The sequence below is a fragment of the Crotalus tigris genome, unplaced genomic scaffold, assembly GCF_016545835.1.
Source record: "Crotalus tigris isolate CLP2741 ecotype Arizona unplaced genomic scaffold, ASM1654583v1 scf7180000018103.2265978, whole genome shotgun sequence".
In the NCBI taxonomy this organism is placed as follows: Eukaryota; Metazoa; Chordata; class Lepidosauria; order Squamata; family Viperidae; genus Crotalus; species Crotalus tigris.
The window spans coordinates 2059827-2084709 of NW_024096824.1; the positions used below are offsets into that span (position 1 = coordinate 2059827).

General features: G+C 37.6%; 1 protein-coding gene across 2 annotated transcripts; it reads right to left on the reverse strand.

The window, feature by feature from the left end:
- Positions 1-4619: 4619 nt before the first annotated feature.
- Positions 4620-23981, reverse strand: LOC120310040 (complement component C9-like). 2 transcript variants are annotated; one of them, XM_039347948.1, is made up of 12 exons: positions 23846-23981; positions 22505-22598; positions 21644-21791; positions 20501-20648; positions 18586-18724; positions 16710-16922; positions 14030-14270; positions 11663-11788; positions 10092-10273; positions 8487-8715; positions 7910-8077; positions 4620-4757 (listed from the first exon to the last, which is right to left on the reverse strand). In XM_039347948.1, the coding sequence occupies exons 1-11, from the start codon at positions 23920-23922 to the stop codon at positions 7923-7925; spliced, it is 1752 nt and encodes a 583-aa protein (XP_039203882.1). In that variant the 5' UTR covers positions 23923-23981; the 3' UTR covers positions 4620-4757; positions 7910-7922. The 2 variants fall into 2 exon arrangements, with proteins under 2 accessions (XP_039203882.1, XP_039203884.1); XM_039347950.1 differs by having other exon boundaries at positions 4620-4777.
- Between the last annotated feature and the right edge of the window lie 902 nt (positions 23982-24883).

Below are 24883 nucleotides of genomic sequence, written 5' to 3' on the forward strand. Positions count from 1 at the left end.
AGTGGTATTAATACTCCACGTGATCTTGGTTCTATCCCTCTGTTAATGAGCCTAGAATTGTGTTAGCTTTTTTGGCAGCTGCAGCACACTGCTGGCTCATATTTAAATGATTGTCCACTAGGACTCCGAGATCCCTCTCACAGTTACTACTATTGAGCAAGGTACTCCCTATATTATACCTATACATTTGGGGTTTTTTTGCTTAAATGTAGAACCTTACTTTTTTCACCATTGAATTTCATTTTGTTAGATAGCGCCCAGTGTTCAAGTCTGTCCAGGTCCTCCTGTATATTAAGCCTGTCTTCTGGAGTGTTGGCTATTCCTGCCAGCTTGATGTCATCTGCAAATTTGATGATTTCCCCATCTATCCCCTCGTCCAAATCATTGATGAAGATGTTGAAGAGCACTGGGCCCAGAACAGAGCCCTGGGGCACCCCACTACACACTTCCCTCCATGTAGATGTTGTTCTATTGAGGACCACATGCTGAGTACAGCCAGTCAGCCAGCTACAGATCCATCTGGTGGTGATGCTGTCTAACCCGCATTTTTCTATCTTATCAAGTAGTAGGTTGTGGTCTACTTTGTCAAATGCCTTAATGAAGTCCAAGTAAATTATATCCACAGCATTCCTCTGGTCCATTAATTTTGTCACTTGGTCAAAGAATGCAATAAGGTTTGTCTGGCATGATCTATTTTTGACAAACCCGTGTTGGCTTTTAGTAATGATTTGGTTTGCCTGTAGGTGTTCAGTAGCCTAACCATCAAACTGTAGCTGCACATATTTTCTAGATACATATAACTGAAAGGACCAGAGGAAGTACAAGGAAAAGCCAAATTCCCAATCCTGTCAGGCTGTCCAGGAAGATATCATAGTCAATGCTATTAAAAGTTGCCAAGACCTCCAAGAGAACCAGCAAAGCTTCACTCTTCCCAATATTCTGAGTGGATCATCCACCAAGACACAAATAAAGACTTGGTATCATCATCTGGATAAAAGCCCTACTAAAATGGTTCTGGTCAATCATTATAATGTAGATGCATCTGGAAATGTAGGGCTATCCCCATCTTTCTCAGAAACATGACTTGTAGCTATGCCAGTTTCCAAATCATGGGATACTTTTTTTCTGTAAAGTCCTTATTATTGTATCCTTAGGCACAGAGGGAATCACCTATCAAGAAAAAGACATTGATTACCTGTCTTAACTATTGACCCAGTCTTGTGTTAATAAATTTAATCATTCAATCAAGACAATGACTATGTAAACCAAGTAGTACCACTTGTCTCTCCACATCTTCAAATTCTACAAGGTGAGAAATAAATCCATAACAACACAACAAGTAGGAGCTAAAGTTATACCACTATGACCTGCCCCAACACTACATACAGCTGCTCTAAGTATGTCATTTATGAATGGCAATTGTATCTATGGTAAGATTGGTTTTCACTAGATTTTACAAGAAAAAATGGAGATGAAAATTTCTGTGCAACACAGATATCAAAGCCTTCATCCAACTTTAAATCCTCCTTCAGCCACATAATGTATTGGAGGACTTTAGGATAATCCTTCACTCTTACACTGGCTGAGAAAGATAAAATTGGGGAAGGCAGAGAACATATATTCTTCACTGGGCCGGAAGAGAATCTTCACTGGGCCGGATAAGTTTGAATCATTGAAAGCAGATCTGCAAAGTGAAGCAGTGGGATACTTTGAGTTAACAGAGAAGCCATACCACTCTAGCTGTTTCTCTGACTCTTTAGTAGTCTTTGCATGTGTGCAGAAGTCTTTTGCCTAAAAATGAATCAGACTGCCCCCTCCACTTTCCAAGACACAGTATTGTTGCTTCTGATGTTTCATTTTGGGCATCAAGCTGGGTTATACCATTTTTATACAATTTTGATGCACCTAGTTTACATGCCTCCTTGAATATTTTTATTGAAGTCAAACAGCTATCTCTGTGCTCTTTATTCTGCTTTCAGAAATTTAGAATCATTCAACATCAAAATATATTGCATTTTCCTAGCTGTTGCCATTGTAATACTTTGCATAACTCATTTTGCTTTACAGTTAAAACAGTATAACTATTGTCTTGCAAACAATACATGTTTCTTCCAGCTTTTGCATAGAGTCTCATTATTTGGCACATAACAGCCTGAAGTGAAAAAGAAAGTTTGTCTGAAGTTCAAGCAATTAAAGTGTTTTTCATACAATGCCAGCAAATGGAAATTGGTTCTTATCAGCACACAACCATAAAAGCAAGTAAATAACCATAGCAAAAATAGATGCCCATGCTCCTTTATTTGGACTAGAGATTGCTACACATGGGCATACTTCACAGTGTGAAAACATTGCTTTGCAAAGTATCAGCTTTGTTATGAATGTCAAGGCACTAATTTTTTTTTCTCCCCAGATGACCCTGGACTTTAGGAGGAATGAGGAAGAGATAAGAATGCACTGGGATAGATATCCTTGAATCTGCTATCTCTGTCAAGGCATAAGTTTTATGATCAGTTGAGTCACTAATAGGCACCAATTAGCACCAATCAGTATTTTCTCAAGCATTCTATTCTTCAGGATGACAACAGTGCAATACAGATTAAAGGCAAACACATAATACTGCATTTATATAAGCAAGCACATATTTGTGTAATTGTTTCAGTCTGAATTCTTATTCAACTCAACATGGAACACTTTCATGCTTTGAGAGAGTTAATAAACAAGGAATAAGACCAGGAAGGAATGATCAGCAGTGGAATATTGCTGCACATCTGTGGGTCTCAGCAGCTGCTGGATAATTAAAATCAGGTCCTCGCATTGCTCTTAAGACACTGAAAATGTACACCTGTATTCCTGTACTTCTGTACATCTTTGAACATCAAGTACCCAGATGCTATAGGAATGCATTATTTGTGAAAAGGGAATAGGAGTAATGCAGATATGGGAATGCATATGAATTCCTTCTAAGAACAAACATCCATGAAGATTAAAAGTTGCTCCTATGTCAGTGTTTTCCAAACTCGGCAACTTTGAATTGAATTCCAAACATCTTAAAGTTGGCAGGTTTGAAAAAAACCTGTCTTATATTCACCATGAAAACATATTCACAATATGACGATAATTGGGAACAGAATATAATCGTATAATGGGGTAAGACTAAGATTGTCAATTGGGACTACAAAAAGTTGAATACAGAAAAGTTGCTAAATTTTGCTACCCAGAATTGTAGCCAAGATGAGAAGGAAATATTTAGGGAAGGAAAGGAAAGCTGCATAGAATTCATTTTTCCACCAAATATCCCTAAGAGGTTCATTTAATTAACCTATTTTCAAAGAGTTTCTGCTTGCATAAATCTTTATGTATGGTTCAGACTCCATGAATAATCAGAAACACTGTATGCAAGTATCACAAAGATCTACATACATACACACTAAATCTGATGCTTCGCAGATGAACTGGATTTGGGCTTCCAAACTTCCAAGTCAACATAAACAAAACAAAACAAACTGTCCAACATTCGACCAAGTTCTCCATAGAACATCATCCCTCCTAAGATATGGTTGGCCCCCACCATAACTCTTTTACAAGAGGTCATTATGGAGCCACTTGGAGTCACCTATGTGTGAGTTGTGCAGCTATATACATTTTTTTTAGTTAAGTAAATAATAAAAATATTTTGGTTCTGCAAGCTGAGGATCTGGGAAGTGGTCTACCATATCTGAAGGGACCCAAATTAATGGGATCAATATAAGTATCCATATATAATAGCAGGATTGCCATTGGTTGAAGCCAATAGGTATTTTGGAGCATGGTCCTAAACACTGCATTCATTTAATGCTTGAACAGGGCTTGTTTCACTCCCACCACCCGGATATCCTTATTTTAAACTGTGAAATATTGGCTCATAGTGTTTGCACTTTTAGTATTTGATATCTGGCCCAAAGCTCTGCCAACAATATCGGAAGCAGGACATTCATTTTACTTATTTATTTGATTCATATCATGTCAGTACCATGCTCCTGTGGTATAACTGTTTGTTTAAGCCATACAGGTGCCATGCATGTTCCACAACAGTGGTGAGGAAGTGTGGTGTTACCCTTTTACTTTCCTTTTCCTATTGTGTCCAAACAAGGTATTATAGTCAAGAAAGCATTTATTGAAGCAGCACAAAGAACATTCTTCAAACTGCCAGTGGCCTGTTCACATATCCTTGTCTGCTACTTGAAGGCTAGGCTTCCATGGACAGATCTGCATCCATGAAAAAGGCACTTGAGGGATAGCACTTGCTCTCATCTGGCTGCAGATACATCTTATTAGTCTAGAATTCTGAGAATATGTGGAAAACTGTATTTTCCAGACCTTAAGAACTTTGAACCCAATGGATCAAATTTCCGTGGGGATTTACATCTTTTGTACTATGACATTGTTATGCAAGTGACATAAATTAGTCCATTACAGTGAGGTTCCATTATAATGTGTGCTCAGATGAAGAGTATGAATCTGAAATTATCATTAATTATATTTACATATTACCAAGTTATAATCAAACTACTTTTAATATATTGGTGAATGCATTCCAAAGTGGAAAAACTGACCCATCATAAAGCCAAATAACACAGATGTGCATTCTGCAAGCCATCACATTTATTGTGTAGTACAAAGTGGTGTTCTGAAATCCAGAGATCAATGGATCAATAGCTTTTAATTCAATCTGGTCACAAGAATGTTGATCCGTAGATCTGACAGGGACATTCAGGTTGCTGCAAAACACAGAGAACATCTATATGAAAAAATAAGATAAGATAACCTTTATTGTCATTTTTTTACTGTGGGTACAACGGCACACATCAAAAATGAAATTTAGTTGCCTGCTTTCAAAGTGAAACACATACATAATGCACACCTAAACATACTATGAATAACATATGTATAGACCCATATCCCTACATATACGTAGCAAATAAATATTAAATACTGTCCATCTTGAATATATAATGGAAGGAGGTAGCTTGAGAGTTCACAAGGTTAATGCTGTATGGAATGGAACTGTGGCTGAATCTGGATGTTTTGCTACGGATACCACGAAGCCTCCTCCCAGAAGGTAACAAGGAAAACAGGTCGTGAAGAGGATGTGTAATGTCACAGATAATTTTATGGACCCTGCTCAAGCAGTGCTTCTGTGCTATGTCCTGGATGGGAGGGAGGGAACTGCCAATGATCTTTTCGGCCATTCTCACCACTCTCTGCACCGTCTTCCTGTCTGATGCTTCCAAACCAGACTGTGATGCTGTATTACAGGATGCTCTCGATCGTCCCCCTGTAGAAAGTGGTCAGGACAGAGGAAGGAAGATGTGCTTTTCTCATGAGATGCAGAAAATGCAGGCGCTGCTGTGCCCGCTTCACCAGTTTCTCACTGTTGAGCGATCAAGTCAGCCTACTCATTATCTGCACACCCAGGAATTTGAGAAGAGGGTCTGATGCAAAATTGGTGGCTTCTGACTTGGACTACAACCTTTTCTGATCTGACTCCTACTGTTTGGAACAGATTCACCCTTTATAAATGCATTTGTTTTCTGTACTTAAAAAAAAGTGGCAAAACTAAGTTAGAAATTCCTTAGCCAAAAATTTACAGAAATGATTGCAGTAAGTCCCATTGCAATCAATGGAGTTTCACTTTTCCTTTCAGGGGGTGACTAGTGGACTAGCCTTTTAACATATCTTTCCAATGAATGGACCTCGCTACAAGTGAAGGGATGCTGAACTTTATTTTCATTGTTTCTAATTACAAGGAGTTTTGAATGCATGGCTGCAAGTTCCTGTCAGTCCATGGGCTCTTTTTTTCTGCTCTTCCTTTCCCTTAACTGGAAGTCTAGGCTGTCCTGTAATGAGAATAACCTTAAGAGATAGGAGGAATCACTGGAGCCTAGGCTATGGTCTGAGAAGAGACATCCTGGTCTAAATGATGGATGAAGGTGGATAAAGCATCTCAGAAGGGTCTCTCTCTAGTTTCCTGGAAAGTAAAAGCAGGGGAGAGGGGAAGGGCTTTCAGGCTTGCAAGATTCTGTTGTTGTTGTTAATTGTGAAGTCGTGTCCGACCCATCGCGACCCCATGGACAACGTTCCTCCAGGTCTTCCTGTCCTCTACCATCTTCGGGAGTCCATTTAAGCTCATGCCTACTGCTTCAGTGACTCCATCCAGCCATCTCATTCTCTGTCGTCCCCTTCTTCTATTGCCCTCAATCTTTCCCAGCATTAGGCCCTTCTCCAGTGAGTCCTTCCTTCCCATTAGGTGGCCAAAGTATTTGAGTTTCAACTTCAGGATCTGGCCTTCTAAAGAGCAGTCGGGGTTGATCTCTTAAGATTCTGTTACCATAACCTTATAATTTAATCTAAATTTTTAGGTTTCAAAAATTGTTATAAAATAGAATTAGTAATGATTGTATACTGATCAAAGCTTGGCTAGAAGTTCTAACTTTTAAAGACCGAAAGACATGGGACCTAACTATTTGATTTCTTTTGTTATATAGACTTCTCATATAAAAGAGAATATGTAGTTTGTAGCTCAGGGCTGAACTGCAGCATTTGTACCAGGTTCTATTTGTATCCTGCATTTGTACCAGGTCCTATTATGGAAGAACCACTCGACTTCAGCAACTTTAAGCTGTGTGGACTTCAATTCCGGTGCTGGCTGGGGAATTCTGGGAATTGAACTCCACACATCTTAAAATTGCCCAGGTTGAGAAATACTGGTCTAGTAGTTCAGGTGTTGGACTAGGACTGAGGAGAGTCAGGTTCAAGTTGACTCTTGGCTACAGCTATTCTCTGGATAAGTTTTGGGTTCTCTCAGCCCAATCTACCTCAAAGAGTTGCTCTTAGGGGGAAAATGGAGGAGGGAGCATTATGTTTATTGTCTTAAAGTTCTGAGGGAAAGACTGGATACAAATCTGACAAATAATATATGCTTGTAATGGTAAGAATAATTGGACCTAACTGCAAAAACCTTCTCAGATCAAGCCATCATCTGTCCTATTTGCAAATCATTCCCAACATAATTTAAACCCAATCTGTGATCTCCCTATATTGGCTCAGCCTTCCATCCTTCTGAGTAAAATGAGGATCCACCTTGTTGGGGACAATATGCTGACTCTGTAAATTGCTTAAAGAGGGCTGTAAAACACTGTGAAGTGTTATAAGTCTAAGTGCTATTGCTATATGCTCACTAAACCTGGTATTGGAATAAGAACTAAAAACAAGCAAGTCCTACCAATTTTTGCTCTTTCTGAATCAGCCAGTAGCTGAATTCTGAGAAGACATTCTCCATTCCCTCCTGTTCCAGGAAATTCCAAATTATCAAATAGTTCTTTCTTTCTTTCTTTCTTTCTTTCTTTCTTTCTTTCTTTCTTTCTTTCTTTCTTTCTTTCTTTCTTTCTTTTTTTTCCTTCCTTCCTTCCTTCCTTCCTTCCTTCCTTCCTTCCTTCCTTCCTTCCTTCCTTCCTTCCTTCCTTCCTTCCTTCTAACATAACCAACAAAACCTACACAGTTTCATCTCTCCATATGGATATGCTCAGTGGTGGGATTCAAATACCTGAACAACCAGTTCTCATATTTGATGCAGGCCTGGGCCTCTGATGCCTAGAATGGACTTCTGGAAGTGGCATCCACACCTTTCCAGTGGGCTGTTCTAGGCCTGGGAGGCCTCTTCCAGGCCTCCTAGGCCTAGACTGACTTCTGGAAGCCAGCAGGTTCTCCGAATTCAGGTAAATTTAGCTACTGGTTCTCCCGAACTGGTGTGAACTGGCTGAATCCCATCACTGGACATATATGCTGCTTCCAGAAATATTGAATCCAGAAAATCCCATGGCTTATATCAAAATTGTACCATATTCATTATACACAGTCAGAAGTTACAAACCTGTCTTCTGCAATTAACAATAGCCTGGTTCTACGGTTGCTCCTGGACATAATTTGCCCCCAGATCCAGGTGCAGGATTATTACACTCTCTTGCTCGCTGACGTTCTCCATTCTGACAGGCAGACCAGTTGGACCAGCAGCTCCAGCTCCCATCAATGGCAGTTTGAGCTGGATCAGGATCAGAAAAAAATTGTCTAACTTCAGAATATTTGGAATTTTAGAATTCTTCATAACTTCATCTTCCTTCAGAATCTCACAATCACACAGTATATCTTAATTGTATATTGATTGAGTATTTGGGCTAACTATATTGCATAAATCCAAATCAACCAATACTGCTTTTTTAAAAAAAAGATTAAAAATGCATTTGAACTCTTCTATAGACCTGTATTCACATTTGCAATTCCTGCTCCGTTAAAAATAATTAGTAATATTTTCTGATTTGGAATGGATAATTTTGATTTTACTGTTGCTTACTGGGTTATGGATTTTATTTAGTGTAATAGCCTCTATTATATTTTATTTGTTTATAAGCGAGCCATTAAAATGTATGCTAAGTCATGGAATGACTTCTAACCTGGTATGAAACTTGACTTGGGTATTTCACAGGCTTCTCCCTTGTAAAACGGAGTGCAGGCACATTCGCACTTTCCTTCTATCAGCATTGCTGTCCCACCATGTAGACAAGGCTGGCATTTGCATACGCTGTATTCAGCCACATAATCCTCTACAGCTCTGTCCAGATTTTCTTTCTTTATTCGAGAGTCTGTGATTTTGAGTGGTACAAGTTCCGAAATTGGGGCTATCTGCAGAAATATTTAACCACATATATGTGTGCATATATTTTATATACATATAAAATAATTTTTAATCATTATTATGCAGTTCTGTACATAAAGAAAATGCAGACTACGGCACTTCATCCTGAGAAGATCCATGTTCTCCTAAAGTTATACTCACCTCTCCTCAGCAATTGATTCTTTTAAATGAAGACTTTAGTTATTCGTTTACTGCAGCTCCCTCATTAATAATTGTAAAGCAACAATTCCCAGTAATTCTTTCATGATATTAGAGATGTCCGCGAGAGGCTTTAGAATAGAGGTCCCCAATCTTTTGGGCACCAGGGACCGGTTAGGTGGAGAGAGGTTTTTCTATGGACTGGAGGGGGCATGGTTTTGTGTGCTGCCTGGCTCATGAGATTAGGATAGGTGGGACTATTCAACCAAGGATTCTAATGCAAATGATATAACTGCAGAACTCCTGCTGAGGCTAGTTGTAGAAATAACGTTTGTTTTGAAAACTAAAATAGGAATCCATAGGTTTCAAAAATCTTGCGTGAGGCTCCCAATGAAAGATTGTCACATAATTATAATTATATAAATTTATATAATTATAAAAGGAATAGAATAGGACATTCTATTCATTCATTCTGTCCTGCGTGATGGCACAGTGGTTAGAATGCAGTACTGCAGGCTATTACTGCTGCAGTACTGCAGGCTATTACTGCAGTTTGAATCTCATCCGCTCAAGGTTGACTCAGCCTTCCATCCTTCTGAGGTTGGTAAAATGAGGACCCAGATTGTTGGGGGCAATAGGCTTACTCTGTAAACCACTTAGAGAGGGCTATAAAGCTCTGTGAAGCAGTATATAAGTCTAAGTGCTATTGCTATTCCATTTGATTAATTTTACCATAAATTAAAGTTTATATTGTTTACCATAAATTAAAGTTAATACTGCACCATTTTACCATAAATTAAAATTAATGTTGTTTTTCCTTACTCCACAAAGTTCTTTCTTCAGGTCCTGCTCTAGTTCTAGCTCTAAAAAGTTACATTCTTGTGAAGTACAAGGTCTCCAACTGAAAGAACTGCTTTGTCATCTAGGCAAAAGCAAGAAGGAAGGAAGGAAGGGAGGGAGGGAGGATTATTAGGAAATCCCAGGATATTTGACTAGAATGTAAAGTCAAATACATCTTGGAAGAAAGTTATGGTGAACCATTCCTAGAAAACATATGGAAATCAAAGCAAACTTCTCTTTTAGCTTTACTTGACCAGAATCTTTGACTCTGAAAAGATTGCAACTTTTAAAATATTTCTTCAAGAAAGAAAATTCTTCCATTTGTGGGTTCACATTGATTGAAAACTTCTCCAACTAATTGATAGATAGAAGAAAATTCTCTTACCTCTTGTCTTATCACAGTAGGTGCTTGAGGTAGTGTAGCAGCCCATTCGACATACTGTTCTACATCAATTAGCTTGACATTTGATGAAAGCAATTCATTCAACTTTGTTAAAGTAGCTGTTGTCCCACCTTGAATCAGAGAGACTACATCTTGGATAACCCCACTCTTTTTCATGTCATCAACTGGAGGAGAAAAAAAAATGGAAGTAAAATAATAGGAAGAATGGCCTTAAGAAAACGATTGTTCTTGGGTAATAAAAAAAAAGATTAGGATAGTGGTGATGATAGGCGCGACTAAATATTCATTTGATTTTATTTTTTCACTTTCATTCGGAAGAAAAGAAAATGACAGTGTTGATAATAGTTGGAAATGGATTATCTAGCAGTTTCTGCCAACTATATTTGCCCAGATTGTGGAAATTCATTTTTTCTATATCACTGGTAGCAAGTGATTTGCTAGAATCATCTTCCAGGTGACATGGTATTGCCTTTTCCATCTTGTACACTGGCGATCCAGAGAATTCCTGCTCGAATTCCATGGTGCCTAAATGACCAGGCAATCTTGTAGAATAGGCATCTTGCCTGATCACTCTTCAATTATTTCATGATTTAGAAACATATAGCTACTGTGTTTCTAGAGATGTTTTCGGTATCCTTTTTTCATCAATGGCTGTAAGCCAGCTTTAGTATCAATCTATGAGCTGACAACACATATCCCATGGGAATTAAGCCTCCAATCCATTATAGAGCCTCCAAAATATAGTCGGATTAAATGGCCCCAATTTGGCAATATGCTAGAAAATATGCTTCAGCCAAGCTCCCACCCAATCAGTTCATACCCCCACTGGCAGTTAAAAGGAAGAAACAGCTAAGACCACACATTGCTGCTCAAAGCACGAAGCTGAAAACACCAGCCTGAAGATGACGAATGGGACTTCGTCGAAACGTCGCCAAGACACTTCCAATTTTACGCGGGAGAAAACCCGAACAACCAAAGACCTACATATATATCATGTGGAAGCTGCACTCACCCCATTGGCGGCAATAGCAAAACAGTCCCAATACGTCGCACGGTGCCATGTGACACAGCAAGTTTGACATGTCTGGAGTAGAGCATTTGCAGCAGATATTTTTTTTATTTGAGCCCTACAAGAGAAACATCTGCTGCTACCTAGGATTGAACACTCAACCTTCTGAATGAGAGTCGAGTGTCTTCACCAGTGCTTTTTTTGTAAAAAAAAAAAAAAAAAGGTGCAGGAACTCACACATGTCATACAACCCACCTTGCCTACCCTACAAGGTTCCATCCAAAAAAGGTGCCAGAACTCCGTTCTGGGTGTTCTATGACAAAAAAAGCCCTGGTCTTTACCATTAGGCCACCACACCGCTCATTATATATTATTGGCATGAATCTATGCATTAGCATTATTCATTACTTAATGTGATTATATAGCATGTGATTGACATGTCCAATAACATATCTTAATTCTTGTATGAAGGATATAATGTGCCAATCAATATGCAAACTTGGGCATAAAAATGTCAGAAGAGGATAGGGGCTGATGTACTTACCATTTTTAAATCCACCAGTTTTACATTGTTTAGCTTTAATCTCCGATTTGGCTTCTGCAATATCTGCGGTGATAGTAAGTCCTAAATTAAAGCCTAGGCATTCATTTACATCACCTTTAGTGAGCCCTGAAAATAGAGTGAATAAAAATGATTAGAGGTGTACAAAATTGTTACACAATTTTTACAACAAATAGGCTATCAAATTCCTGGTTTTATATATCCATTGGAAGAAATTGCAAGGAGGAAAGTGTTGTAGATTTTTTTTAACTTTGTGGCCCTTTGTTTTTATTTTTCTTCCCCCATCTCTATTTGTTTTTCAGATGCCATTCCTAATGGCTGCTTTCAGGGAAACAACAGTAGGTCTGAACCAACTTTTAATACAAAAGTTCTCAAATCAGAAGGGCAGACTGACTACCTCTAGTGTGTAACTTGCCCAATCTTTTTTTTTTTAATCAAAAGCTCTCCATCTAAGTTAGAATACAATTTTGATGCTGGATAAGAAGTCTGAGAATTATAGTCATCATATTTGGAAGGCACCAGTTTGGGGAAAGACTGATGGATGTGCATAACTTGGACTGAGACCTCAGGGCACCAATAAAAAATGCATGTAGGAACAAATAGTTTAAGAGGTCATAGACCAGTTTCAGTCTGAGTCTGGCTCATCCCTAGAATTGGGCAGATTTGAATTCACCTGTAAAGGAACTTCCGCCCTGAGAAGCCGTGAACATCTCCCCTTATATTATAAAGCTCCTAAATGTTATTTAAAGGCTGGTGAGTCCTGAGTTCAGAAAATGTCAAGAATTTGTTGAATGCAAATAAAATTCCTTTCAAGGCTAGTATCATAGCAGGTTAATAAGTACTCTATGGCAAAGTCAAAAGTAAAGATAGGTAGTGAATCAGGTTAATTTTAAGCAAAGGTAGTTATTTGGTTAATTGTAAAACATTACTCCAAATGATTTACCGTACTTTTTCATAATTTATTTTCTAACAATATTAATGTTTGAAGTAGTGTATTGTATAGCAAATTTATAAATAATCTGGTTACTGTTCTGCTGAAGAAAAACTATATACATTACACTTAGGTTTTTTTCCCCTCTAGATGAGGTTCATTTTCTCCTTCCTTGCATAATAGATATTGGAATGATCCAGCTAACCTTAATCACAAATGAATGGCATGTAGTGAAATGGCTATAATAACACACTTTGATTGTGTAGGCTATTTCAATGGAGGATTCCATTTCAAATTTTTATGATCCCTCTAAACAAAACTCACTATGAGGAGTTGATATGAAAACTGGTTTATCCTTGAAATTATCCCAGAGCAAGAGATGATTATCACTGTATCACTGTATTATTCTTACATACAGACCTCTTCCTATAGAATGCTAACAAGGACAATGAGAAGGTCAGTGGGTTTGGGAACATCAAATGGAGCTTCTAAGACTGGACATATCTTCAAATACCAACTAGTTATTGTGAACTAGCCACATATTGCTACCTCCCTGGCCTATGGGGAAGGAACAAATGAGGTGTGAAATCTTGCCAGGTCACAAAAAGGCTGCCATAATACACATGGACAGTCATACAAGATCCATTTATAGAAAAAGAGACTTACTACAATGCCCCCTGCCACCCTTTCCAGATTTCCAGGACATGTTCTACACTACTGATTGCCTGTGACATTATATATTTCTCCAGGGCAGATGGGGGGGCATTTCCAATCAAAGCACTGGGCTGCATCCACTCAGAATATTTTCTAGGAGTATATATGAAAGGAATTCAAAGTGGCATGCAACTCTGGGAGTGGTTAATGGCCTAAGGGCATGGCTTTGGCCCGTTTAATCTTTTGTAATTTTTAACATTTTAATGTTTGTTAACTACAGTATGTTTAACTATGTCTCTTTTTAAGTTTTTTGTTAACCATCCACTTAAGTGAGATGGGAGGTATATAAACTTGATAAGTAAAGAAATAAATTGATAAATAAAATTTTGGGGGAACTCATAATGATGGAAGTTGGCACTTATCCTGTCAACCAGTCTGATTCCAATCCATGTATTTATTGTAACTAAAAGAATAGAAAAAGATTAAAATCATGTGAAGCAAGCATTTAAAAGGTTGTAAGTTTATAGGGGGAATCTGTCAATTGCCTTTGAGATGAAGAATTCAACAACAAAATTAACAGTGACTCAATATAAACATCATAAAGTGGAATTGTTACTCTGAACCAACCCAAGTTGAGATTTTTGAAGAACTCAGTTTCAAAAAAGCAGGCTTATAGTCAGAAATCAATTGCCCTAATTGCTAGCTATGCCATTATTCCAGAGTTTACCCTTGTGTATAAGAGATGACTTTTATTCTGTCCTTACCATGTGATGAAAGAGTTTGGTTATCCAACACGTACATTAGCTCATATTTTCCTCCAATGGTTCCCTTCTGTGCATAATGAGTTCCATATGTTTCAAGAAATTTACAATATTCTCCCTTCTCATAAGTACTTGGCAAAAACTTTAGATCTTCCAGGAATGTCTCACTCAAGCGCAAATCACGTTTTCGCATTTGGAAAGTTCCCAGATATATATTAGATTTGACATGTAAATAGACGGGATTCTATAAAGAGAAAACAATAATACATAAGTTATGAGAGTGAGATTGTGGTATTCTTTTACATTGTCCTCTGATTATTGTAAATTTGTTTATATGGGCAATTCTCGGGTCATAGAATCCATAGACAATAATAATAGCAGTTAGACTTATATACTGCTCCGTAGTGCTTTACAACATTCTTTGAATGGTTTACAAATGTCAGCATATTGCCCCCAACAATCTGGTTCCTCATTTTACTGACCTTGGAAGGATGGAAGTCTGAGTCAAACTTGAGTCCATCAGGATTGATCTCCAGACTGGGCAGATGCCATAAGGCATCCTAACCAATGCAGCACCATGGCTCATAGACAGTTCTTGCCCATAAAGACAGCATATGATACATTTGTACAAACATGGGAGTTGAAGTTCTTGTAAAGCCAGATTTAGGTACACCAGGAATTGCCTGTTTTTCAAATTTAATTTAGTTTAATACACTGGGTTTTTAGCAAAGGGTTCTCAGCATGCAAACTTTTTTACACCACTCTGTGCCTGGGGATTAATGCAGCTATTTTGCAGCCAAATCATAAATAAATTATGAGTCATTAAAAGTATGTATGTGTGAGAATATGGACATTTTATAGAAAACACAACCCTGAATTTTTAAACTTTCATTTATTTCAAGTGACCATTCTAATGGTTCTTCCCCACACATGATAGTGATTGTCTAAGCTTGCTCTCCAGTTCTGATGCCCCCGACCATTTTTATTGAAAAGAACAGGCTTTTTTCCAGACAAAACATCCAATTTTACCATGGAGTGGTCCAGGAAAGTTTATCAAATTATGTATTGCTATTCTTAATTGTGGGAGTATAATTAAGAGGAACTGTTGATCCTCTTGAAGAAGGTCATGCTACTTTATAAAATAAAACTTGGAATTAACTAGAATTAATTTTCAGGTGGTTTGGTTGTTAGAGACAGCTGTTATTCTGGAAATGACTAAATCAGGGGTGTCAAACTCGCAATGTCATGTGACGTGTCACAATGTATCACGACTTTTTTGCCATTCCCGGCAATAGGGTAGGCACGGTTTCGCTATGATGCATCCGGCCTGTGGCCACCTCTGGCCTAAATGAACAAGTGTTTAGAAATCATGATTACTTCCTCCATGAGAGAAAGCCATTACTGAGGTGGCATATGTTTTTTACTATGGTTGCTGCTGTGCTGGCGTGAGTCAGCAAATGAAAAGAGAAAAGGGGGAGAAGAAGCTCAGTTCTAGCCTTGAAGTGCAGGTGTGGGCTGATGAGCTGAACTGGCTGCTGTCCAATATTGGTAGACAATATTCCCATCAGTCTAGTCTTGTATATAGGTGCTGGAGACCAGAGCTTGGGGGACATCAACCTCCTCGTTTGCTGGGGGACTTGCTGTCAGTCTAACCCAACAATGGAGATTGAGAGAAGAGAAAAAGAGGGGAAGAATGAAGAGAAAAATTACAAACAACAAAGACTGTCATTAGAAGGGCATGACTATACAGAAAATCTGGGGAGTAAAGTTGATGTGAGTATGCAGACCAGTTGTCAGTTCCTGGTCAAAAACAGAGAAGAAAAGTCAACAAGTGGCTTCCTTGGAGGAAGAGAAGTCCCAGAGAAATGAGTTTGTGCCAAGCATACTCATTAATAAATCTGGAGCATTTCTTTCTTTCACTCTTGATAACTCTAGAGCAGGGGTCTTCAAACTTGGCCCTTTTATGACTTGTGGACTCCCAAGCACGCTGGCTGAGGAATTCTAAGGGCCCCTGCTCTAGAAGGAGGAAGAAAGAGATAAAGTGAAGGTGGAAGAAGTTATGTATTTATGAGGAGAGTAAGAAAGAAGTAGTCTCTGGGAGGGAGATTTCTTCTGAAGAAGAAGAATCCTGACCTTGGGTAGAAGCCAAGATCTTGTTGTATATGCCTATTGTAAATACTTCCATTGTATATTGTAAAGGAGAAGCATAAAAGCCTCCACTGTCACACCTCCATTGTAAAATACCCAGTCCTACTGTGATACTGAAAAGACCCAATTTCTGATCACTACATTCTTGGCTACAAAGCAGGGCTACAAAAGGGGTTCCCAAATTGATTAGTATGTGAGTTGAGTTAGAGTTCTAGGTCATTGTTTCATTCTGTGTGCCTTACTCGAGAAAGTAGGCTATAGGTTTCATTGTAAACATGCATTTTTATTTTGATTATCAAGCTAATCCATTATGGGGACTTGCACAGTACTTTAACCCATAAACTAATAAAACAGGTTGGATTTTTACATCATGCTAACACACTGAAAAACTAAACAAGGTTAATATTTTTTGGTATTTCATTAACCCAGTTCAGCATGAATTCAGCCAATGGCTCAGTGTTTCTTATGGCATGTGAATTATGGTTTCTCTGGAATAAAGTAAATTTACCTACGATATATTTTTTTAAAAGCTTACCATTCCTTTGGCTTTTTGCAAGAAATCACTCATGTTGGTTGATTTGCCAGCATGGAAGCTTCCCCCAATATCAGCTGTTACATTGGACTCAGTCGGTTTCAGTTTAACAGATAAGCTCACATCAAAAGACTGTGATTTTGTTTTGAATATTTCTTTCATTGTTGATATTTGGTCACTGTAGAATTCATTTGTAAAGTGTTTGTCTCCTCTTGTCTTGAAAGGCAGAAAATGTACAGTTAAATGGCAGATAACAGATAGGTAATGCTAAACAACATAGGCTGTGAGACACCCTGTGGTATTCCATCATGTGCTTAGTTTAGACAAGACACTAAGTCATAAGTTAGTAAACCAGATTTTGAATTAGCACCACTGATGAATTTATCCAGGGTGTGGAACGTTTCTCTCTGTTTGAATCACTCCTGTTAATTTCTTTCTTAGTGTAAGTAAATCAGTGTTTGCCCACTTTCAGATGTGTGGACTCCCAAAATTTCCAAGCCAGCAAGAGAGTTGAAGTCCATACATTAGAAAGTGACCAAGTTTGGGAAATATTGGTATAAATGATCAACTAATACTGTGTCTTCTGGAAAATAAGGGGCTCTTCTATAACAGACCATGGGGACGGAAGGAGGCCAAGTCCAGTGGTGAATCTATAGCCAATGAACTTTCAGCAGAGATGCTAGGAGCTATTGGGATTGACATGAATGGGATGGGATGGAATGAAATAGAATGGAACAGAATGGAGCAGAAGAGAACAGAATAGAACAGAATTCTTTATTGGCCAATTGTGATTGGACACACATAAGGAATTTGTCTCTGATGCATAAGCTCTCAGTGTACATACAAGCAACAAGTGATAATCAAAATCATAAAATACAATCATAAAGCATAGATACAACACTCAATGATAGTCATAGGATACTAAGCAATCAACATAAATCATAATAGGATACTAAATAGGAGCAATCAACATCCACATCCACTTCCCTGGAATACCTTTTGCGAGATCACTTTCAGACCATCCTATGCTGCCATCCCAATTCCAAAGTTAGGAGACCTTCAGATTGCTCTGCATAGCTGAGCTGTATATCTGTAGCTAACAAAATCATCTAAATGTATGAAAAGTATGTGGTGAATTGGTCTCTCCTATACTACACATAAAAGGATGCTAAGGCCAACATGAGGCTATTTCTTCTTTAGACTTCTGACTAAACAATAACAAATAAAATTTGGTAGTGTGGTGATTCCTTGTGTCTGCAGGTGAATGTCTGAAGAGGGATAAAATTCCACATTTTTGTTAACGAAGTAAACTGCTTGCTTTTATTATTATATATAAATAAAACACCAATACACAGAATGCCAACTGTATCCAGCATAGAAAGTGTATTTTAATCTCTATGTGTTGACAAAATATTTATAACACATGCCATTCAGCCATATAGGAGTTACAGCTGGTGGAAAATTCTCAGTGTTGCAGTTCCAATGCCTATGGCCAACACTATGATGGGAAGTCTGAATTAGGAAACATAGATAAGGAGCCCTTAATATTACCTGCCTTCCCCTCCCCCAGAAACTAGATAGCACTGCATTTTGGTTTGCTTGTTTATTTTGCTATAACAAAATCTTGACCTTGGCTAATGTCAAAAAGCAAAGCAGTACCAGAACTGAGGACTATCTGAATGGGAGACCAGAAATTCCAGGGATGCAAACTAGACAAGGCAATTTTTAAAAAATCCTAAGGTAATGGCAAAGCATTTATGTAATTTTGCCAAGAAAATTATATGGACACACCCATGACATTTTAGGAAATGAGGCTGAGCCAAAGTGGATTTTACCTTTTGATGCAAAACAAAACTCTGTTTTACCCAAAGAAGCTTACGTCATAATTGAGGACAGCCACATTCCATGGCTTGCGGTAATAAGTGGCTGTGTTCCCATCACGGACTCTGTCACAGATGCCATTGTAGAACTCATTGTGAAATGCAGTTTGAGCCGGTTTCATTCCCAGCACATTCACACTAAGGAAGGGAGGGAGGGAGGGAGGGAGGGAGGAAGGAAAGAAGGAAGAGTATTAATCATCAACCTTCTCATTGTACTATTAAATATCTATCAGAACATACTATCAGAAAATCAAGCCAGTACAACAAAGACAAATCTGTAATATACATAAAAATAAAACACACACACATATATATATATATATATTTCTAGATATATATATATATCTAGTCCCACCTTAGGCATGCCTAAGGGGGGACTAGAACTCACAGCCTCCTGGTTTCTAGTCTGGTAACATAACCACTAAATTCACACAAACAAAGAGTATTATGTTGCCTTAAATATTAGCATACATTACCTGGTAGATTTTAGTAATTATTTAATTCAGTTTTGAGCCTTCCTGACTTCTCAATATTTTTGGGTATCTTACAAATAATAGAATAGATAAGAAAACTTATAAAAGAATCCTAGCTAGTCAGGGAAGACCAATAAAAAGCCAAAGTTATGGGGATTTTACAATGACCCTTTTCTGTAGCTTGGCAAGTTTTTAATTATTTTCAGCGTGTCATTACAGTGGGACTTGTTCAAAAGTTAGAGGGGGATATCACTCCAGAGGGTAAGTGCCACAACAGGGAAAGTATGGTTTCTGGAACCCATAAGATCACACTGTTTCAAGGATAACAATCCACATTATCACATGGGTTTACATGTTTATACCTATATTAATCCATTAATGGGGCTACACTGGATTAATCTGAAGCCCTTTCTAAAGTAGATCAAGATAATTTGGAACAGGTTTTCATTTAGCTAGAAAAGAGTGGATGAATCTAATCCATTTTGTATTTACACATCTGTTAAGATCTAGGCTAGATTGATTTGTTCTAAGCTGGCATGCTGCTGCCATGGCAGCAATACAAAACAGAAGAAATAAAACTGGCTTTGCTAACATCCATAAGATGCCAAGGTTAGCAGATAGAAAATTCTAATCACTGATGGGCAGGTCTGTTCTTCCCAATGTAGAAGCATTTACATCTTTATGATGTCCAAATGTGGGATCAGAAAGCAGAATGGTAATCCATTAACCACAAGGGATTGATAAAAAGTCTGAGGCGCTGCACACCAGTTAATCATTATTATATGTTCAAATTTTTTTTAAAAAAATGTTCACCTCATAGAAATGTCTTATGATACTTAGAGGAAAATACATGATAGGCCAGAGCAAAATCAAGGAAATCAAATAACTTTTGAAGTGTGTGTGTGTGTGTGTGTGTGTATGTAAATAAAAGTCAGATAGGAATGTGATCCTAGTTTGACTAAGAAAGATTTTCACAAATTTTGCATTCTTGAAAACCATTTTAAGGATTCCAGCCTTATCAGGTAGCACAGTGGTTCTCAACCTGTGGGTCGGGACCCCATTTGGGGTCGAACGACCATTTCACGGGGGTCGCCAAACAATGCAGTCCGCCATTTTTCCCCCTTTTCCTTAGCTGTGCTACTCCCTTTTATTCTATTGGCTTTTGAAAGCCAATAGAATAGACTCTCTTGAATAGAGTCTAATTCTATTGGCTTTCAAAAGCCAATAGGAATTGTCCAGGCTGTCTCTGCCCTGCTGAGCCCGCCAAAAGTCCCATTCTGCAAACGGTGCTGCACCAGTTGAGTAGTCCTCGACTTACGACCGGTTGAGTAGTCCTCAACTTACAACCGGTTGGGGGTCGTGGCATTAAAAAGGTTGAGAACCACTGAGGTAGCACAACATGTAATTCTTATTCTTCTCATGAACATTTTCTAGAACTCACCCTTGTCCAGCTGTTCTTCCAAGTTCTGATACTTCAATGTCACGATCCCCACAGGGTGGGCGTTTGGTTTCTTCACAATCATCTTCATCAGAAAAGTCACCACAGTCATTTTCTGTGTTGCACACCAACCTATTCTTTAGACAAAATCCTTAGTGTAGAACAAAGAATGAAACATTTATAATTATAGGTGAGTGGATATGTAGAATACTTTCATAAATCAACACTGCCTTCCCCAGTTGTGTATTGGACTTCGACTCCCCAAATTTGTAGTCTACATAAAACAAACTGCTATTTATATCAGAATGACTGACTCATTTAATGTTACTTTGTCTTAGGGAGAGAATACTACAATACTTGTTTGAATGATATAATATCCTTTCATATATCATCACACATGAATAAACTTTACTGAGGCGTTTTGGTGGTTCAGTTCAGTGCAAATGTAACTACACCTATATGCAGTGGTGGGATTCAAATATGTGAACAGCTGGTTCTTTCTGTTGATGCTGCTTCCAGAAGTCCATTCTGGGCCTGGACAACAAAAAATTAGCTACCAGTTCTGCGAACTGGCTGAATCCCAGCACTGCCTATATGACATATAAATATAAAAATATAAAATACATTTTATATAAAAACCTTTGAAAAGGTTTTATTTGGTGAAATGCAACAGTCATCATCATATAATAATACAGTGAAAATAACACATGTTGGTGATTAAAGTATACTGGAACTGAACAAGATCTTCTTCAGCTTTTTTAACCGGAAACATCATAATACTTTAATATTTAACATTTCTCTGAACATTACAGTGTGGTTCTCAAAATATGGCTTATAAAAATGTGTGCATAAAGAAAATATTACTGCAAAAATAACATTAGCAAACAGAATATTCATACTGTACTATGGAAGCTGAGAAAAAATAGGGAATGGGAGAAAGCTGCTTTTTGCAGCTTAAAAAGAACACATCAGCCAGCGTGTAATTTTCTCCTTCTGGAAGATGATTCTGGAGGCTATCCTTGCAAAGAAGCCCACTGTCCTAGAGTTTTAAATCATTGGGATCTGGCTTTAAATCTTCATCTTGTCATCAGACCACTATAGTCAGTAATGGCAGTAGAGAAAAGATGTGAGAGTCTCCATACCTACCATTTTCACATTCAAACTCTTGATTCCCACAATGACCTCTCTCATCTGGACACAAACTTTCTGTCTCACAGTGCTCTCTATCACTCAGGGCTGCAGTGCATGGTTTTCCTCCGAATTGTCCAAACTTCACAATACTCCTTGAGCGGTACTTTGTGAGAGATATTAAAAATACAATTAAGAAAAGACTCAGAATCAGCCAGCTTGGGGGGGGGGTGAATGGCTGGGAAAACGAGGCTGGTTCTGAAAGCCCTCCCCCCGCCTTTTAATGATTATTTAACATTGAAATTTAATAATACTTTATACATTTTAAATTTGATATACTGTTTTTATGTTTTAATATTTTATTTATGCACCACCTAGAATCCCTCTGCAAGGGAGATGGCCAGTTTCAAAAGATGATAAATAAATAAAATAAATATACATGGTGAAAGAAATGGAAATGTGTTGTATTGTTCCAAAATGGAAAGGATGGGAACTTCAGAGTCCACAGCTATTTGGAGGACAGACTATCACTCAATCACTGGATGATCATTTCAACTGTGTTTCTCAACTCTAGCAAATTTTAAGATGTGTGGACTACCAATTCTGAAAGTTGAAATCCACACATTTTAAAGTTGCTGCTGTGAGAAAGCCGGTGTGCAGCTACTGAAAATGTACACATTTATACTGTAAAAAAGGATTAAAATGGGTGATCTCTTATTATCCATTCAAATTTAACACTATAATTACAGGACAACCAGTGATTCCAAACAAGAAACCCTTTTTTCTTTTACTATTTGAAACTAATATCCACCAAGGAGCATATACTTCACAAATATATCTTCTTTACAAAGCAAGATAAATTATGGAAAAACTACTTACTCTTTCTTTTGAGCATGGACTACATGGCCCCCAATCAGTCCAGGTAGTCAGTGAGCAGTCAATGGGTTCTGGGGCATTAAGTTTTCTGGTCACCCTTAGAACAAAATAGTCTTAAAGTAAATTGAAATGTTTCTGGTTTAACACTGTTTATATGTACAATGTTTGTATCTATATATTGAAAGGGAACAATATGACTTTGTTTGCTTAGTCATTTAGTTGCATGCCATCTCATTGTGGCCCCTCAGTATATAACCTTGCATGAGAATACTTGATTTCAAGATTCCACAGAAGCTGCATTTGGAAATATTGAAAACGCCATGACCATAGGAAAAAGGGGTTGAGTCCTGCACATGATTTGCAGTTTCTAAGTGCAATTCCTATTTTAAAAACAGAATTCAAGCAAGAAAGATGTTATTTGATATGACATAGTACAAAGAAGCTTTAAAATATGATTTGATGGGTTTGTACTTTCATATTTTTTAAAATTCTCAGAAACTTTCTCCATACCACTGATGTAGGAAAAATCAGTGAGGACCCAAGATAACAGGTGTGCATATATATGTTTTTATGTGGTTGGTAAACAGTTGCCTTTGTCTTGTGTTTACTGTCAGCAAACCATGGAAAGATGCAGTGTTTAGCTCATTCTTCTTGCATGCTGTTTCTATATTGGCTAGTTATCCTTGAAATAGATCTTGAGAGGAAGTTCAGGTTGGCCTCGTCCATCAAAATTTTAGGATGTCAACACTTAACACTAAAGTACTGAGCATTTGAACTCAGATATTATGTTCCAGTTTGCACATTTGCTATGTTTAAATCCCTTTCACTCAAGTTAGAGAGATGTAACTTCAAAATCCTCCCTTCTTTCCTTCTTTCCTTTTCTTCTTTCCTTCCTTCCTTCCTTTTTTTTATGAATAAAGTTTGTGCACAAATAAAATTACACTTGTGAGATGCAATTTAGGGCAGAAAAGAACAAGCAGATTATATAAAGTAGTCTCAAAATCTGACTAAATTATACTTTTATGAATATTTCTAGTAAAAATATTTGATTTTTGGTTTGAAATTCCAGTATTCCAATTCCAGGTTTAGAGGTACATAAATTTTAAAAATCTGTTACTAATAAAATAAAATATTCATTTAACAATTTGACTATTTTATGCATGGAAATAATTTATATTGTACTCAATAGGTTGACATATTGTTCAGAAGCATTTGAAAAATGGCAGGAAGCAGTAGTTCTCTTACTTTCTGTCTTTCAGAAATTAAAAAACAAAGCACCAGGAAATTTGGAGAACACCCACAAATGCTACCAAATGTTATCTCTATCCTATACAATGGACTTACCTTGTTTTTCCTATTGAGGCAAAACTATTTGCTCCTAAAATGCAGAGGACTCCTATAAGAAACAAGGAAGTAGACATGGTGGTAGGTCTACTAAAAAGTAAATCAGATTGAAATCTTTTATTCCATTCGTTTTTGTTAAATATTAAAAGGACAATAAACAAAATGTGATGTCAGATGAAGGTCAATGCTCATGCTGACTTTCGAGAAGTGTCCTGGACCTCATTGTACATATACTCAATTTGGCAAGTCTGTTTGTACAAATAGAGAAGAAGGGCAGATGGGAAACTCAAGCTTTTGAACTCAAATTCAGTAAATCATGAGCTTTGATACCTCTGCAGAAATGGGATAAAATGGTAAATGACATTGTTGTAATAATATTGTTCAATATATAGGAATTAATGGAAATAAGACATACAATTAAAGACAGCAAACCTATCCTAAATGGTAGTTTGTGATGCTCCTGGCCCATTAAATTCTAGTCTTCAGCCTATCACTACTTCTCACCTGTTGTCTGAGTGGACAATCTCTCTCTCTCTCTCTCTCTCTCTCTCTCTCTCTCTCTCTCTCTCTCTCTCTCTGGTATAATTTCAGAAATTATGACAAAAAATGTGTATACTTAATATTACACATATTAACAGCAGCGAGAATTACATTTACTTAATAGTGGAAAAATGAAGAAATACCATCTGAAGAAGATATAATTAAGAAAATTTTGGACTGTGCAGAAATGGATAGGCTTACATTGAGAATGAAGGGAAAGCAAAATTCAGAATACTTTCAAACATGGGAAAATGTTTATAAATGGTTAGGAAAATGGAATAAAGGGTAGGAATGGAAATTGTACTATTATTAATGTCAAACATATAAACCCAGACAATGTGTTGCTTACTAAATACTAAAGACTGCTACTGTAAAGGTTTAATAAAGATTTAAATCCCTTTATTTACCGGTGCTTATTGCCTCTACCTCCAAAAGAGCCAATTGCCTGGGCACCTGATCATGGCCCTGACACTTAGCAAAATGTGTGTGTGTGTGCAT